General features: G+C 27.8%; 2 protein-coding genes across 2 annotated transcripts; both read left to right on the top strand.

Annotated features, from left to right (window-relative positions):
- Positions 1 to 203: 203 nt before the first annotated feature.
- LOC107448344 (zinc finger protein 271-like) lies at positions 204 to 4,653 on the top strand. Its single transcript, XM_043049380.2, has one exon. It carries the CDS (start codon positions 525 to 527, stop codon positions 1,680 to 1,682), a length of 1,158 nt encoding a protein of 385 aa, XP_042905314.1. The 5' UTR covers positions 204 to 524; the 3' UTR covers positions 1,683 to 4,653.
- A 6,060-nt stretch (positions 4,654 to 10,713) lies between these two features.
- LOC107448301 (cuticle protein 10.9-like) lies at positions 10,714 to 17,504 on the top strand. The gene is made up of 3 exons (XM_016063442.3): positions 10,714 to 10,852; positions 15,066 to 15,128; positions 17,028 to 17,504. The coding sequence occupies exons 1-3, from the start codon at positions 10,841 to 10,843 to the stop codon at positions 17,319 to 17,321; spliced, it is 369 nt and encodes a 122-aa protein (XP_015918928.1). The 5' UTR covers positions 10,714 to 10,840; the 3' UTR covers positions 17,322 to 17,504.
- Positions 17,505 to 17,780: the final 276 nt, after the last annotated feature.

Below are 17,780 nucleotides of genomic sequence, written 5' to 3'. Positions count from 1 at the left end.
GATAATAGAATCAATGAGGAATAGAATATGAAAAATAGTTATATACTTGTTAATAAGCTTTCAACTACTTATTTCTTTACAATTAAAGTATAGATGTTAAAATTATTCTTATAATCAGCTTACAGCTTATACATAATCAGGCTAGTGAGCACAATTTCCTTGCGTGCGCGTAGCTCTCGCGTGAGAAAGAAATAAGCAGACAAACGCTTACCAACCTTAAGTAAATAAACATTTTTTTCTTGAACACTGTTCTTGAATAACCTAGATTAAAGATTTGCATTTAAAATACTATTTAGTCTATGCAATCAAAGATTTATGTTTTGCATGCGATTTATATTTTGTATAAACATTTTTTATTGAGTAACCTGAATCGAAGATAATTAATAAAATTTCCATATTTAATTTTAAAAAAACATTCAGTTATACTTATAGCAGCAACTTAAACTGTGTATCATTGAATATTAAAAGTTACATAATTATTTTGATAAAAAGAAATTTCATGCCATATCTGTATCATATTGACAATGGAGGAAGTATTCACGTCCAATATTCATGAGGACAAACCTTATTCGTGCAAAGAGTGTCCCAAAGCTTTCACCGCAAAATCTAATTTAATAAGGCATTCTCATGTTCATAAAGCAGTGAAACCGTTTTCATGCAATGTGTGTAATGAAACTTTCAGGTTAAAATGTGAACTATCTCTACATTCTCATGTTCATACTAATGGAAAACCTTATTCGTGTAGTGTGTGTAATAAAGCATTTTCAAGAATCAATAGTTTAAATAAACATTCTCTAATTCATACGGGGGCTAAACCCTATTCATGCATCGTGTGTGACAAAAGATTTACCCATAAAAGTAATTTAACTGTACATGCTCGTGTTCATACTAAGGAAAAACCTTATTCGTGCACTGTGTGTAATAAAGATTTTTCAAGCAAATGTAATTTAAAAGAACACTATCGACGTGTTCATACCGAAGACAAGCCTTACATGTGCATGGTGTGTTATAAAACTTTTACAGTAAAGTGTAATTTAATGAGACACTCCCGTATTCACACTAATGAAAAACCTTATTCATGTAGTTTGTGTAATAAAGCATTCACTGAAAGAGGTAGTTTAAATGAACACCATCGTGTTCATACTGGCGAGAAGCCTTATTCTTGCAGTGTGTGCAATAAAACATTCACATTGAGAAGTCAATTAAAAGTACATGCACATGTTCATACTGATGAAACGCCTTATTCGTGCAATGTGTGCGGCAAGGTTTTCAAACATAAAAGTAGTTTAAATAAGCATTCTCGCAGTCATACTGAAGAAAAACCCAATTCAGGCAATGTGCGGGACGAAAAGTCGCCACAGGAAAGTAATTTATCTTTAGAGACTGTTTATACTTATGAAAAACCAGACTTGTGCAACGTGCAAGACAAAACTTCCTCACAAAAAAATAACAAATCAATAGACTCTCATGTGCATAATAAGACAGATTCTTATAATGCGCATAATAAAATCTCTTTAAAGAAAAGTAATTTGTCTACAGATTCTCATGTATATACTTATGAAAAACCTGAGTTATGCAATGTGGAGGAAGAAACTGACTCACAAAATAGTAATTTATCTGTAACTCATGATTATATTTATGAAAAGCCTGATTTGTGCATTGTAAATGAAGAAACAAACTAATGAAATAATTGTTTACATATCCCTCATGTTTATATTTAAAAAAAGCTAGATTTGTCCAATGTCGATTAAAAAACTTACTTACAAAATAGTACTTTATCTATACCTTATGTTTACACTTATGAAACTACTGATTTGTGCAATGTCAATAAGGAGACTTACTCAAAAAATAGTAATTTATCTGTATCTCATGATTATATTTATAAATAGCCTAAATTGTGCAATGTAAATTAAGAAACTAACTCATGAACTAATTGTTTATATATATCCCTCATGTTTATATTAAAGCTAGATTTGTCCAATGTTGATTAAAAAACTTACTTAAAAAATAGTAATTTATCTGTATATCATGTCTATATTTATGAAAAATCTGATTTGTGCAATGTGGATGAAAAACTTACTTGTAATAATATAAATAGTAATTTTTCTTTACCTTATAATTATGACTAGCCTAATTTCTATTATTTACTAGATGAAACTTCTTCACTAAATTTTTTTTTATCAGTAAACTCTATGGGACTGAGGAGATGCACAATGAATCTTCCTCATGGGAAGTAATTTATCTATAGGCTTTCATGTTGACATTTAGAAAAAACCTTAATTCTTGTATGTGAGAAACTATTCAAAAACTAAGTACAAAACTTTGATTATTTTAAGTAATTGGGATCAAATCTACTTTGAATGATCAAAATTTTCAAGTTATAGAGGTTCTTAGTTCTAATCATGAACTTTCATTTTCAAATTTCGAAAATTTTGAGGTGATTATATTCCATGTAAGGTTTCTTTTAACTCGAGAACAAGCAAAAGAAAGTTTATGGCAAAATAAGCCAATTAATATCATATCAGATAAATTACCAAAAGTGCAAATAAAAAAGCAAGTTCCATTCATGGAAACTCCTCATTAATGAACCAAATCTCAATGTCCTTTCACCCTCACAAGTGTCACTTTCCCCCATTTTCTAGTTTATACTGTGCTAAAAATTGTACTTAACACCAATTGTTCCAAATTGTACTACGCACTACGAACAGGATTGGCATTTCTTCTGGAAGGAACCTATTTCTTGCAGGGAACTGGGAGAACCTTGACAAAATGGCAGAAACTAAAAAAGACCAATATAAATGCTTAAAAGTGTTTTGAAAAATAGCTTAAATTTAAGCAAATTAAATTCAATATAGTACCAGAAAGTTTTTCACGTCCACTAATAAAAAAAGAACTATTTTTATACAGAATTTAAAAACATATTTGTATCATATTATTTAAAAGTGAGTTTGAGTATTCATACTAAGCAGGATTTGGTTAAAAAATTAGGCAGAATGGAACCCTTTAACTCAGGGTTGGGTTTTTGCCATCAAAAACTGGTTTTTGACACGACGGTGGTAAAAACCGTGTTTTTACCTGTAAAAACTGTCAAAAACCTACTGTTTTCTTTAATTTACGGCATATAGCGGACAATATATTATTTTCACTTAATTGCCTTTATAAATGAATGTTTTAAACAATTACTATTGATTTTGCAACTATATACATGTATTCTTATAGAAGGATATACATTCATACAGAAATATTGTAATATACTTATTGAAAATAGTGATACTTAACTTTTATCATTATAGCTTGATTTGCAAAGGATTAAAAATTTTGTACTTCTTAATTGTTGGAAATAAACAAACAAACAAAAAAAACTTGGAACTATTAATAAATTCAAGAACTAAAAAGAAGAATTTAAAATTTGGCATTTCTTAAATATTAGAAATAAGCTAAACAAAACTTGTAACTACTAACAAAGTCTAAGTCAGGAATGACTTGACATTCTTCAGTAATGTAATATGCCAAACAAAATGATGCTTGGAAATGTTGAAAATTTTCTTTAGTATCCTAATATTTTACTTCAAATAGTATGATTTGATATAATCATGTTGGGAAAATGCAAAAATCTTTACTTAAATATCTTTTAGAAACTTTTTTTCTAATTTTATTGCCCAAAAATGAATTAATTTTAAATCATAAGCAGTTAAACTCAAATTAAAATACAGTTTTCTCAAAACTATGGGTTTTTGACATGACGGTAGAAACCATGGTATAAACCGGTAAAATCCGTCATGTGTCAAAAACTTGCCAACCCTGCTTTAACTGCTAGGAGACTAACTTAAATTATCATATGACTCAAATCATGGTCTGCTAATTCACTTCCCATATAACATAGATTTCTCAGATTAAATTACTTTGAAGAATGTAACAAAATTTGTAATATTTCTTATAAATTATTAAAAACTTACAATTAGTAGGGTTTTCTGGATAGTTTTTGTTATTTTCAATTTAAATTGATTTTCATTTAAGTCTATTTATTTTTAACCAACAAAGAATAGGGTATATTTTGTGCTATTTATTCTAAAGCAAATCTCAATGTGAATAAAGAACAAATGAAGATATATAAATGAACAAATGTTTGTCCATTTGTGTACAAAATGGACAACCAATGTCAAGTTTTGTTAAAAGCAAATTTGTGCTTTATTCATGTTTGTTTGTTTTTTTAATTTTTGTTTCGTTTTTTTAGTTTAATTATGTATAGCTCAAAATACAACTGACTTATTTAGTTTATCAATTTTTTGTTTATTATTTATTTTATTTGGAGTTTTTTTTTAAACTTTATTGATGTTATTTTTTAAATCTTTATTTATATTTTTTTTACTTTTCTAAAACTTTTAATGCAATGATAAAGTTAATATTTTATTTGTTTTCAACTTAGAAAGTTGCATCAAAATTTCAATATGGTTATTTTCACAATTTATTTTATTTGTTTTCTTAGGTTTTATACTTCATTGAAATTAAATCATGAAATTTCGTGATTTCTATTTATCTACTACTTGTTTTATGGTTGCTCATATTTGTATGTACATAATCTAAATAATTTATTCTATGTTGCAATGAAAATTTAAATAATGTATTACCTGAATAAAAATTTTATCATTTTTAGTTTTCAATTTATTATTTAAACAGTTTAATAATTTGAATTTTAAGTTATATTTTTAACATAACTTATTAATGATTGCTTATATTGATTGCTTTGAAAAAAGAAAAACAAAGGAAAGGATACTGAATTATTTGAAGTGTCAGTATCTGATTTTTCATATAGAATTTCATAATTTCTAAAAAATTTAGTATATTTTAACCTTTAATTATTTTTTTTAAATTTTTCTAATGTTGATCTAGTTTGATAAACTAAAAATAATGAGTATTAAAATCAGTTCTTTTTATTCAGTTTCTGTATTTTCTTAGTGTTACAGTTTTTTTTTTTTTTTTAAATTTTAGTTTCTTTACAATTAATAAATTTCAAGATATTAAGTATAATAATTATTTTGGGTTATAAATTATACTGACTTTAAAGTTTCTCTCTATTTTACTTTTTTTTAATTTTTATTTTGTTTTTATTAATATTATTTTAATACAATATTTTTGAACTCTATACTGAATAGGTACTTGGCTAGACCAATTTAGTGTTGGAAAAGTAAATGCAATAATATAACTAACAAAAATAATTCTATTCATTAATCTAGTTTTTGAAACGCAAACCAAAACTATTTACAGATACATTGTATACTATAATGTAGTTAAGGGTTGGTAAAAATCATAATTTTTAAAATGAAATCAGACTTTTTTTAATTAAATCAGTTATTTCCCTTTTTACATTTTACTTAATAATGCATAATATTATTAAAAAAAAACATTATTATAACTGAAATACATAATATTTCTAACAAAAAGAGTTAAAATTATTACAGACAAATCACTGAATAAAACCATTATTATTTTTATTCAAGTTCAACACTCTGATGAATGTGTACAGGTGTAAATATCAAATAGAGAATAAATTTATTTAAGTCAGAAAGCATGGGGGGGGGGATTTTTTTGTTTTTAAATTATTCGTTTCAGAAATCTCTTTTTTCCCATCACTTACAAACACGAACATTTCTTTTCCCCTCATCACTGATATTTGAAGATTTTTAAAAGTACCTGCATTTAAATAGGCATAAAACTGAATTGGTATAATGGAAACATGTTCATAAAACAACAAATTATTTTTCATACCGCTAATGGAAATAACTTTAAAATTTCATTGCAGTTTTATCAACATTTATTGCTTTTCTTTTATTTATTATTCTATTCTGAATAATGATTTACTTATGGAAAGTGATTACTTACTATCCTTCAAAACTAATTATCCTTTCGACTTGAGTTTTATCTCAATCATTTTAGCATGAGAAATTACATCGCATAATATACCTTACATCAGGGGTGTCAAACTCGCGGCCCGAGATGAACATTTTTGCGGCCCAGTCAATATATCCGACGCAAAGTAAAAATAAGAAAGAAATGTGAATTAGAAAGCAGACTAGCATATAAAATTATAATATACTTTATTTGTAAACTATACGGATCACTTTAAATTGTACACGCGAAAAAGTAAGATTCTAATTGGCTTGTGGCACCTGTCATTCCAGGAATACTGCTTCGTATCAAAAATACGCAGAAAAAATTTCAAATCTTAGAACAGAATTTGAAACAAGGTTTAAAGATTTTAATTCTTTGGAAGACAAATTTTGTTTATTTTCCTCGATTTTCTCAATAAATATGGACTCAGTACCCAGTAATATGCAAATGGAAGTGATTGAGAATCAGTGCGACTCAAATTTGAACGCAAAATTCATTGAAGTGGGTGTGCCTGAATTTAACAAATATTTACCGGCAAGGTTTGAAAATACTCGAAAATTGGCATAAGAAATTATTTCCATGTTTAATTGGCATATATACTTATCGAAAAATTGGCATATGTACTTATCAGTGCCCAGCAATTGTTTTCTGTTATGAATGGAAATAAATCTCCTGTCCGAAACCGTATTAATAACGCTCACGTTGGGTCAATTTTGAAAGTAGTCTCGGGCAATAAAATTTCTCCCGAAATAGGAAAGATGGTAGTAGAGAAGAGATGTCAAGTATCAAACAATAATTTAACTTTATGTATGTTTATTACAATGTACTATTCGAAATAAAAATATCTGTTTCTAAGAACATTGATTTTTTTTTTTTTTTTTGCGGCCCGCCTAAAGTTAAGCATTTTTTATTTGCCCAAGTTAGCTTTTGAGTTTGACACCCCTGTCTTACATGGTCAGATAGCTATTGGATAGCAAAGTAAAAATTATGCATAAATGCATGTCAAAAGTTGCTATTTGATTAGCTTCATTATAATGAAGCTAATATCATCATCAGGATCTCAATATCAATTATTCGATTGCCACACAGATTGTTTTTATCCAAAGGCATCAGTTCTTTATTGACTTCCATAGAAATCGATAATTTTGAAGAGCTTGAAGTATTGCATTTAGAAGAAAATTCTCGATTTGGGCTATTATAAATATTATAAAAAATATTTTTTACTTTCAATTATTAATAAAAACTATATTTAGACATATATATTAAAGTGTGAAAATACAGTAAGATGGTTGTTTAATAAAAAATTGTTCCTGTGTTAAATGCTTTATAAGTAGTAGACTTTTGATGTTATTCACTAAATACTTTAAAATATCGCTAAATAATACGTTAAAATATCGCTACGTTAAATAAAACTAAGAAAATGTGTGAAGGAATGTGCCCCCTATAAAATATAATAACTTCCTACTGACAAACATTCATAGTTTATAGAAAAAATGTAATTATGAACTTTAATTGTGTTTTTCTCAAAATGAAAATTTTGCTGTTTTTTGTCTACGGAAAACAAGATAACTCAACTAATTATTATAAATTTGTCTTCAAACTTTCAGAGATTGTTTCTTGTATTGGTGGTTATATAACAGACCTCCAGAATGCAGATAACTGCATTATTTTTTGTTTTATGAGATATTTTGCAATAGATAATGTGAAGAAAATGTGAAAAAAAATGGAAAAATATGCTTAACACTCCATAAATTTTTCTAATTTCATGATATTTAAGTTGAGGTTCATAACACTTCAGAGGGCTATACGAAACGGCTCAAAAAGTTTGATAGCTGTATGTACAATAGTTTTTTGTGTAGAGTGTTTTCCGTTAATGAGTTATTTTCATTAAAATTATCTAAAAAATACTCATTAAACAAAAAATTTCCTGTATATTTAAATTTTCTCTATTAAATATGTTTATTTAAATTAATATACAATATAAATTGCAATAATGTTGTGGAAAATATTTATTTTTCAAAAATTTTGTCCCGAAGGTAGTCGGATACCTTAAATATGGGCTGCATTTTTTTTTTTTTTTTAATTTGCACAAGAGTTTTACCATATTTCTTTGATTAGCAAAATCTAAGATTATCATGATTTGAGGTAAGTAGGTATTTTATTTACCTCACACTAGAACTGCATGATGGGCTATTGGCGACTGTCCGGGAAAGATCCCTGAGGATGATCCGATGACACGCCATTGCAATTTTAATCCTCTGCAGATAGGGATAGCTCCCTGCTTTATTGGTAGACCAACAACTTGCGAGCGAAGTCGAGCACTTTACTTTAGAACAGTTTTACACTAGATTGCCCAAGGAAGTCATTTTGACTGCTTTTTAATTTCAATTAGAAAAACAATGATGACACAATTTCTTAGAATTTTGTGACTTTCATAATTATTTTTATTGTTGATATTTACTAATAACTTGTTATATAACTGAAAATAATATCAAAAATATTTAAAATTAATTTTAAACAAATTTCTTTATACATTAGTTATTCTTTCACAATGCAGTCATTTTGACTGCTTTTGGGCAATATAGGCATTTCAGTCCTTCTAGTGTTAACGAAGACGGATACTGCGCACCCTCGGTCCCTACACAGGCTGATCAAAGTGGTTACCCTCCCGCTTACTGACAGCAGCCAGTGATGCTTAACTTCGGTGTTCTACTGGGAACCGTGACTTTACTTATCAGTCCACTGCGGGACTATCATTATTTAAAAGTTTATAAAAGTTTTTGTAACTTTCAATGTTTCCTTTTCTTTGATCTGCAGTTAATTTTAAAATATCATGCTCTTTTCTTACATTTATTGAAGATAGATTTGCCTTTTTAAATGAATCAAGTGATCATTGGAATAATAGTAGTTATTCTTTAACATTTCTTCATTCAATATCAGTTTTCATTCATCTATTCCATAATTTTGTAACTCTCACCTTCCCTAAGAAGAGTAATCCACATCAGTTGATTTGTTCTTTTGAGGCACAAAGAAATTTGCTATTTATGCCTTAGATGCCGAATTTTTATTAAACATATGAGTCATAATATTTTTAATTATTTTGTATTAATTCAGGTCAAAATAAGTGAAAAATATTATGTTTAGTATTTTAATTATTTAGGGTTATGAAATAAAGCAAGAAACACGGGAGTCTTTTTGCGTTAAAGGTAAATCTTTTTGTGCACTTGACACTAGTTAGTTCCAAACAATATTTTTTTTTCAAATGTGCACTTGATTACAGTTATTTAGATTTAAGAGAAGCACGTAATCATTATTGAATATTTTTTAATTTACGAAATACATTATTCATAAATTTCTGAATATGAATGGGGGGGAAATTCCAACTACTTTTTTTGGATTTTATATTTTAGTACAAATATAATTCCGGTAATCAAACAATTTTTTCTAGAAACTATTAGACGGTTTTTTATAATTAGAAAACACCAAAATATTTTTTTACTGGTGTTTAGAGCTTCAAAAAATATATATAAACGGGACACCGGTGTTCCATTTGCGTCAAAGGGTAAAATGCTTTCGAAAGGTGGGTTCAAAAATTACAAGAAACCGAAGATGACCCATCACAGCTCAAAATTCGCTACGTTAATAAAATATTAATATAATAAAAATTTAAAAAAAAAAAACATTTGTTGTTCCCTTGTGCGTGAAAACGATAATCCCGAAAAAATATTTTTGTATTTGATTATTATGTTAATTAATATACATTTCTCGATAATACAACATACACGGGAATTTCATCTTTTATTTTTCCTGCAAAATTTGTAATAAATAAGATCTGACACGTTTAATGCAAACAGAATTAAACAAATTGATGATTAGCATATTTTTAGAATTCTCCTCTCACCTTAGAGATTGTAGCTTAGTCGTTTAAGATCAGCTCAATATTAGCTTTTTCAAGCAATATTCGCAGAACCGTCATAAAATAACCATTTAAAAGTGTATGATAAATATTATTCTCAAATTCATTTTGATTTTTATGAAGCTTTCTTTCGTGTGCTTAGCACTAGAAATGTAGAACACTCATGTCTTTTTTTTTTTTTAATATGATAAAGAAGAAAACAAGTTTTTCAATAGTAAAAGTAAATTTAAAAAATATTTTAATTATGAAGATTTTTTTTTCAAACATCAACCACATAGAGTCTCCTAAAGTCTTAAGAATGAAATTAGATCAGTAAGAACATTTAATTAATTTGCTTTTAGTTTCTTCTATTTATTATTTCTGATAAAACAAAACACATTATCGAAACTCAGCATAAAAGTATAGAGAATTTATTAAAAATTCGCATTATAAAAAAATTTCCCATAAAAAAATTCGACTAAAATTAAATTTGACTTCCTATTCAAAAAATACTAAACGACGACAAGCGCAAAACCATTTAAACTTTAAGTTACATTATCAAATAATTATAAAAAGATATTAACATAAAATTATATTTTTATCTCAGAACTCAGAAAACCATTTAGTCTAGATTCGATTAAAGATTTCAACCTTAATACTTGAGAAAAACTGAAAAAGGTCACTTTTAAGGGTGAAAAATGATTTTACTTTTATTGGCATGAAATGGAATTTGTTTAAAAGATGTAAAACAACTTCATTTATATTCAATATTGCCTCAGGTTAACTATTTGGGGGTAATTTCCATTTTTCACCTGACCAAAAAATACTTTTTGGCGGAAATGACTAACACCGTGAAAGGGACCATTCAGAAAATCAATGATCCGTAAAGATATAGATTAGGTAATGCATTAAGTATCTAACTGTAACTGTGTTTAACACCATTATTAATGTGGTTAATTTTTCACTATAAAAGCAGTTGGGTGCAAGAATTTTTCATAACTTTCACTAGCTTCGGATATCGAATACAGCGAAGAACAGAACAAGCAAGGAATAACAATGCTGACTAAGGTATGAGTCCAAATTACTAATAACAACTTCTATGAATTATATTTTTCTATCTATAATATCTTTTACATTTATAATATCTTTTATATTTATAATATCTTTTACATTTATAACATCTTTTTTATAACTATCACATTTATAATAACAAAACATGTGATATTTTTTTTATAATATTTGTAAAAGGATATACCATTAATCGAAACTTTTATGTTTCCTAATATTTATTATAAGTTTAATATGTAATAATGCTGGCTGAACTTCAGTGAAATATATATCTTCTATCTTTAATACATCTATCGTATTTATATTAACGAATAACATCGATCTTTAACAAGATAAGTATATACTATATATACCCTTACTCGAAACTTTAATTTAGTGTTCCCCATTGCTTAATGAAAGTTTTATATAACAATATTGACTAAAGTTATGAGTTCAATTTATCAATTTCAGTGAACTTTAATTTTATGTCTAGAGACTTTCTTATTAAAAATTACAAACATCTTATTTTTCCTTTTATGGAATAAGTACATATATATATTTATCTAAATATACTTTGAATCGCAAGATTAATTCCTTTATGTTGAAACATTGAAAAACTATGAAGAAAAGTCATTTCTAAATTCAAAACCTCCGCCTTACTTTAAATATTCTTTTTACTAAAGTATATTTAAGAACATGATTCCCTTAGGAAATTTATTTTGGAATTTCATTTCTAAGAACGTGCAACTTATTTTTTTTTATTATTTATATTTTTTTTTAATCGTTTAAATTTATCAATAATATATTAATCGAGGGTGTTTTAAAAGTGCGGAATTTTGCGTTTTGGGACCTAGATTACAACATATTCAAAAATATAAAAAAATAATCTTAAAAAAAAATTTTTAAATAAATTTTATTTTCTAGTTTTATGATTTTGATATCTAAGAATTGGTTTGACTCCGAGATTTCTAGGTGTGTATATTCCGGTTTAAGATCATCATTTATAAATACGATTGTAACTGAAAACAAAATTTTCGAAATTTCAATACAAAAACTAGTTTTTGTTTAATTTTGTTATAATTATAAAAAAAATTTTAATAGATAATGTGGGTTTTAGATATACAATCAAGCCCTGAGAAAATGCCTCGTTTGCACAATCCTTTCGGTGGCTAGGTTTAAATTAGAAATCTATCAGTTATTACTTTTTTATATATTAAATAAATCTTAAAAATATTGGTGTAAAAAAATTTTTTATTTCTATAATGAATCATGCAATAAAAAAACTGATGCATGTTTTGGACAACATTTTCTAATTTTTATTTAAAAGTATGTTTAAAATGTGATATAAATGCAATCAATTACCAATATTTTATTTTTAAATAACGCGAAAAGCCGAGGTAGTTTAGGAATAGAACGTTTGCCTCCCAATCCAGTGAGCCAGGTTCGAATCCCAGCGGTGGCTGGTTGATACGAACGCTGTTCCCGGCTCGCACCGCCCACAGTGTTGGTGTAAAATATCCTCAATAGTAGACGGATGAAGGGTAAGAATCCCCTAGCCGTCGGGCTAATCGTGAGAGGTTTCTGCGGTTTTCATCTTTATGTAACGCAATGTCGGATTAGTTCCATCAAAAAAGTCCTCCATGAAGGCTAGTTTTTCCCAACGCTTGATCCCTTGTATTCTAGGTTGAATTCTAAATTACAAGGATACGGAGTTGAACATTCACAGTCGTCACTTCAGATTTGGGTCGGCTGATCAACACCGGTTATAAAAAAGATATTAAAAAATATCTCAATGACGGTATTCAAAAAATATTTTCACGGTACGTCACGAATATCCTACGATATTCGTGACATCGTATACATCATATACACAGTGACATCGTATATCCTACGATATACGATGTGTTAACATATCCTACGATAAATATAGAACATACGATAATTATACAGTACAATAACGTTGCAATCATAGAGAACGATAAATGTCGAATACGATTACATCTTACACCACGTGCGTAATTGGTAACGATGCTTATCTAATAGGATATTCGGGAGTTTAAATAAATTTCAAGTGGCTAATAAAAACATAGACCAATATAAAAGCAATGCAAATTAGTTACATCAGAAAAACTTCACAAAGTACATCGTGTTTCCTGACTGCATGTCACGATATTAATATTTTAATATCGCACATCATTCGATAAATCGCTCATTTTAGTTTCGATATCTTGTTTTCTAAAAGGTTTTCTTTTTTTAGGTTGACTTTTCTCTTCTAAATTTTTTATCCGATTTTAATTTTAATACAATATATTTTTTTTTAGTAGTATCATTATCTGCATATCATTACAGCAAAGAATATAGAAGACAGTTACCTACATACTCTTTGGTTCCCTATACTCTTAATTTCCAACATTCTTTTTTAATGCGCTAAAAAAAATGTTCACTGTACTTAAAAATAATTGATCAAAAAATCACATATTTTTCCTCATATTACGAATTTTTTCTCACTTTTTTTATCTTTCACTAACAAAAATTCATATCTATCTTGTTATGTCAGTCATTTTTAAGAATAAATCATTGGAGCGTAACAAAAACCATTAGCACCCATCTTTTATTGTCTCTTGTCATTTCCTTTCGGTTTTGTTTAGACTGATTTTTCTAGGTTATGGTTTCACTTTCTATGATTCCTCTTTTTCTTTTATTATTTTTGTGCAAAAACAAAACTTTGAAATTCTTAGTGTAGATAAGGATACAATTTGTCAAAAAAAATAATTTTCTTGTTATAGCATATTAGTTTATAACATAATATAAATAATTCTTAAACTGCCTTTATCAATCAAATGAATGATTTTATAGACATCATATTTTACTAATTATTATTATAGCTTATGTTCTTTCTTTCGTATAATTATTTTTTTAAAAAGAGATTTTTTAATAGGTATCGAGACATTTTTTTAAATATAAATTAGCCTTCGAGGTATAATACTGTTTTATGTTAAGTTTTAGGTGAGCATAAAGTTAGCCGTGGTTAATAATCAATAAAATGCTATGGCATTTTTAATTTACCTCATTACTAAAATTTTATGTAACTCACTACTAAAATTTTATGTAAAGCAAAAAAAAAATTATTTCATTCTTCTTATTATATTATAACCACAGCCATGACCTTTAAAATGCTTTTAAAAACTATTAGCAACTTTCTAAGAAATTTTTATACGATTGCGTTTAACTCAGCTTCAGTATTAAAATATCACTCTGAAGAAAAAATATCTGTACACACGGTGTTCTGCGATCACCACCCTCAAAGTAAAATTTCAGAGCACTTGTCCATCCTGAAAGGATAAATTCTCACATTAAAGATCGCAAATTAACATTTAAATCAAAAAATAAAACTTTATCGAAATCTGACGAATCATCAATAAGCGGAGAAAAAACGTCAAAACTAACTCCTTGAGCTGAAAAAATTAAAAATATTAATTGCCAAACCTTTAATCGTGAGCTACTACGTTTTTGGTTGATTACGTTTACACTACGTTTGTTTAACTTTGATACTTCTACTGACATAATTAACCAAAGTTTTTTTTTAAAGAAAAAAACAGTTGGTAGCTCTGTTTGTTGCTGAACGGTAGCTGAGGAGCTTCCTAAGTTTGGTGACCACTGATTCAGAGAACGTAAAAACTGATAATTAGAAAAACTTTCAAATTTTGCCCGATAATAAGACCCATTTTCATGATTTTAATCCCGTCTTCCTCAATAATATTTCGCCTGACTTTAATAAAGTTTTTTACTTGGTTAAATATTAATTCGCGACTAGTAATGTGTGCGTTTTTTAATTCATTTTTAATAAAGGTAATTAACAAATAAATATTAAGGGCAGTGTATTAAGAAAGTAAAATTTTCGTAAAATCGCTAGACTATTTTTAATATCCATCTAAATTAGGTAGTACTCTCTTTAGTGCAGGCTGGAAAAAAAAACCGCAGGAATAACGTAATATAAACGGAAAAATGACCCAGTGGTAACGTAAAAACAACTAGAAACATAAACAACTTGTACACAAACTTGTTAATTTCAGATTGATTGATTATATGATTAACTTTCAATTTGGCTAACAGTTAACAAATATAATGATAAAATAATTATAAGCGTACTTTTATAAAGTGCATGCAGTTTTTTTTTATTTTTTACTTGCTTTAATTACTAAATAAGTATGTATTTTTCAAATGTATTTTCCAGATCATCATAGCTTTTGCTTTCATCGCAGTTGCTGTTGCCAGCCATCATGAAGAGCATCATGAGGTATTTATTTATTTATTTTATTATCATTACAATTATTATTGTGACATTTGGATGCTTCCGCATGACGTCATCGTATGTAAATCATGACATTTAGAGCCCCTGAATTAAACTAATAGGACAGTATAGGAGCCTTAATGACATTTGTCGATTCAGAAGCCAATCAGGTTCTACACACACGTGACGTCGCATGCAGGTATCCAATTAAATCACATGATAAAACATAATCGCTTATCGAGTTGCAAGTACCCAATTACAATTTCATTATAATATTATTACATTATGATAATAGCGCATAAATTACATTATGTTTAATTCTAGCATTTTGGCTTAGAGGTTATGAAGATAATTTAAAAAACATGTTTTCTGAAAGAAAAAAAAATGACAAACCCTTTGGCTTACCTTTAAACTGAACTGAACAAAATCATATTTTATTCTTATCAAAAATTACAAATATGCATAAACTAGAAATTTATTTTGAAAATTCGTTTTATCTTAAATATAAGTAAAATAAAGTTTTAATTAATGTGTTACTGAATCTTCTTACCGAAAAGAAATTTTCCACCTGATCATTTGAATAAAATAAAATAAGTTCTTTTTTTAAGAGAGAAATATCTTCCTTACATTTTAACACGGAATTTATTGGAATACACAGACGTCCGCATGACGAAAGTTCTTCATTTAACGATCAATTATCAGTAATCAAATGACAAAATTTCGTCGTATACTGACTGTTTGCAAAACGGTGACCCTCCGAGGGTTCAAAGAAACGTCAGCAAAGTGTTAAAATATGAATTCATTAACTTAGTTTAGATGTTGGGGTGCAATTCTTTTGGAATTCTCCAAAACCGAAAAATTGTCATAAATCAATCTAATACAAAAATTAATTAATTCTAATACGACTAAATATAATTATAATACCAGAGTTTTTTGTTTTTCCCGGAGACATAATCATAGTTAAAAATTTAAGATAGGCATGTAGGCTCAAGCTCTCCCAATGGAGTAATTCAAATAACTATTTAAGTAATTGTGATTTGCAATTTCGGACACCCCCTCCCTCGTCAGCAAAAAATGTAAATCAAAACCCACTTTGCTTTTTGCTGTAGCTTTCAATTTTACAGTAGTAATCTAATTTTTGGATTAAATTCAAATAAATGAACTTTGCATAAAACAATATTTATTTTTCAATTCATTTTATAAAATTTTAAGCAGAATAATCTTTAAAAGAAGGGTACTGAGAAGTATTTTTGGAAGAATTCAAAAAATGGAGTGTGGCTTAGAAGATCAAATCTAGAGCTTTATCATTCATATAATGAACCTGACATTATTAACTTTATTAAACGACAAAGAATAAAATGGGCAGGACACGTTATCAGAATGGACGAAGACTGTACCACAAAAAGAGTTTTCATATCCAGACCAGTTGGCACACGAAAAAGAGGCAGGCCAAATTTGAGATGGATAGATGGCCTAGAGAACTAAAAATTGGAAAACACTGGCAAAAAAAAGGTTAGATTGGAAAAAACATCTTGAGAAGACCAAGGCCCACCCTGGGATGTCGAGCCATTGATGATGATGATAATCTTTAAAAATCTTTGATGCGTTCCTTCTAGAATTTAAACTCCTGGGATAAATTTCCAAAAATTTCTTTCCAAAAACTTAAACTGTATTTCAAATTCGTAAATTTTTAAAATGTAATGTTTTCCAATTTTCTTTTTACTTAAAAAGAAAATGAAATTAATGTGATTTTAATGCCTTACATAGGCATTCTTCTACCCTCTCCCTCATCTCAACAAAAATAACCAAATCAACAACCCCTCTTCTCACTTGGTGCTTATGCAATATTTGAACGGTTCCAACTTTGATATTCTATTAACTGCATATTTAATCTTTTAATTCCAGCACCATCATCCTCAACCTTACAAGTTTGGTTATGAAGTGAAAGGTAAGGAAGGATCCCACCACAGGCACGAGGAAGGTGATGGACACGGAACTGTCAGAGGCAGCTACGGATATGTTGACCACCATGGAATCCACCGTGAAGTCCACTATGTAGCTGATAAGGGAGGTTTCAGAGCTGAAATCAAGACCAATGAACCAGGAACAGCCAACCAAGATCCCGCACATGTCAAAATCCATTCTCATGCAGCTCATCATCACCACCATGAGCCTCATCATCATGGGCACTGGCAATAACATGCTTAAAATGGAGAAAAAATTATTAAAATCTTTTTCAAAGATTGCTGGGATCCTAGCTTAACCAAAAGCTGCTTTTGTTTTTCGTGCTGTACAGTATATATCTATAACGCATAAACCTCCTATTAATTATTTAAGATTATACTTGATAATACTAAATAAGTAATTAGAAATATTTTTGTATGAATTAATTTCATAATTTATTATTAATTATAAGTATTAATTAAAATGATTATTAATTTCAGTTTTAATATTTAATTTACATTAAAAAAATTATGAAATAAATTTTAATTAAATTTGTTAAGACATTATAAAATTTTACTATGGAATTACATAGATTTTAATATTCATTATAATTATATATTTGTAATTTATTGAAAGAAAATTTTTTTACATATGTTTTTAGAATAAGTTGTAGACAATAGCTGTAAAAAAAGTACAGTCTGTTCTATTTTTTAT

This window comes from Parasteatoda tepidariorum, chromosome 6 (genome assembly GCF_043381705.1).
Source record: "Parasteatoda tepidariorum isolate YZ-2023 chromosome 6, CAS_Ptep_4.0, whole genome shotgun sequence".
NCBI classification, from domain to species: domain Eukaryota; kingdom Metazoa; phylum Arthropoda; class Arachnida; order Araneae; family Theridiidae; genus Parasteatoda; species Parasteatoda tepidariorum.
This window is presented reverse-complemented; position numbering and strand designations above follow the sequence as displayed.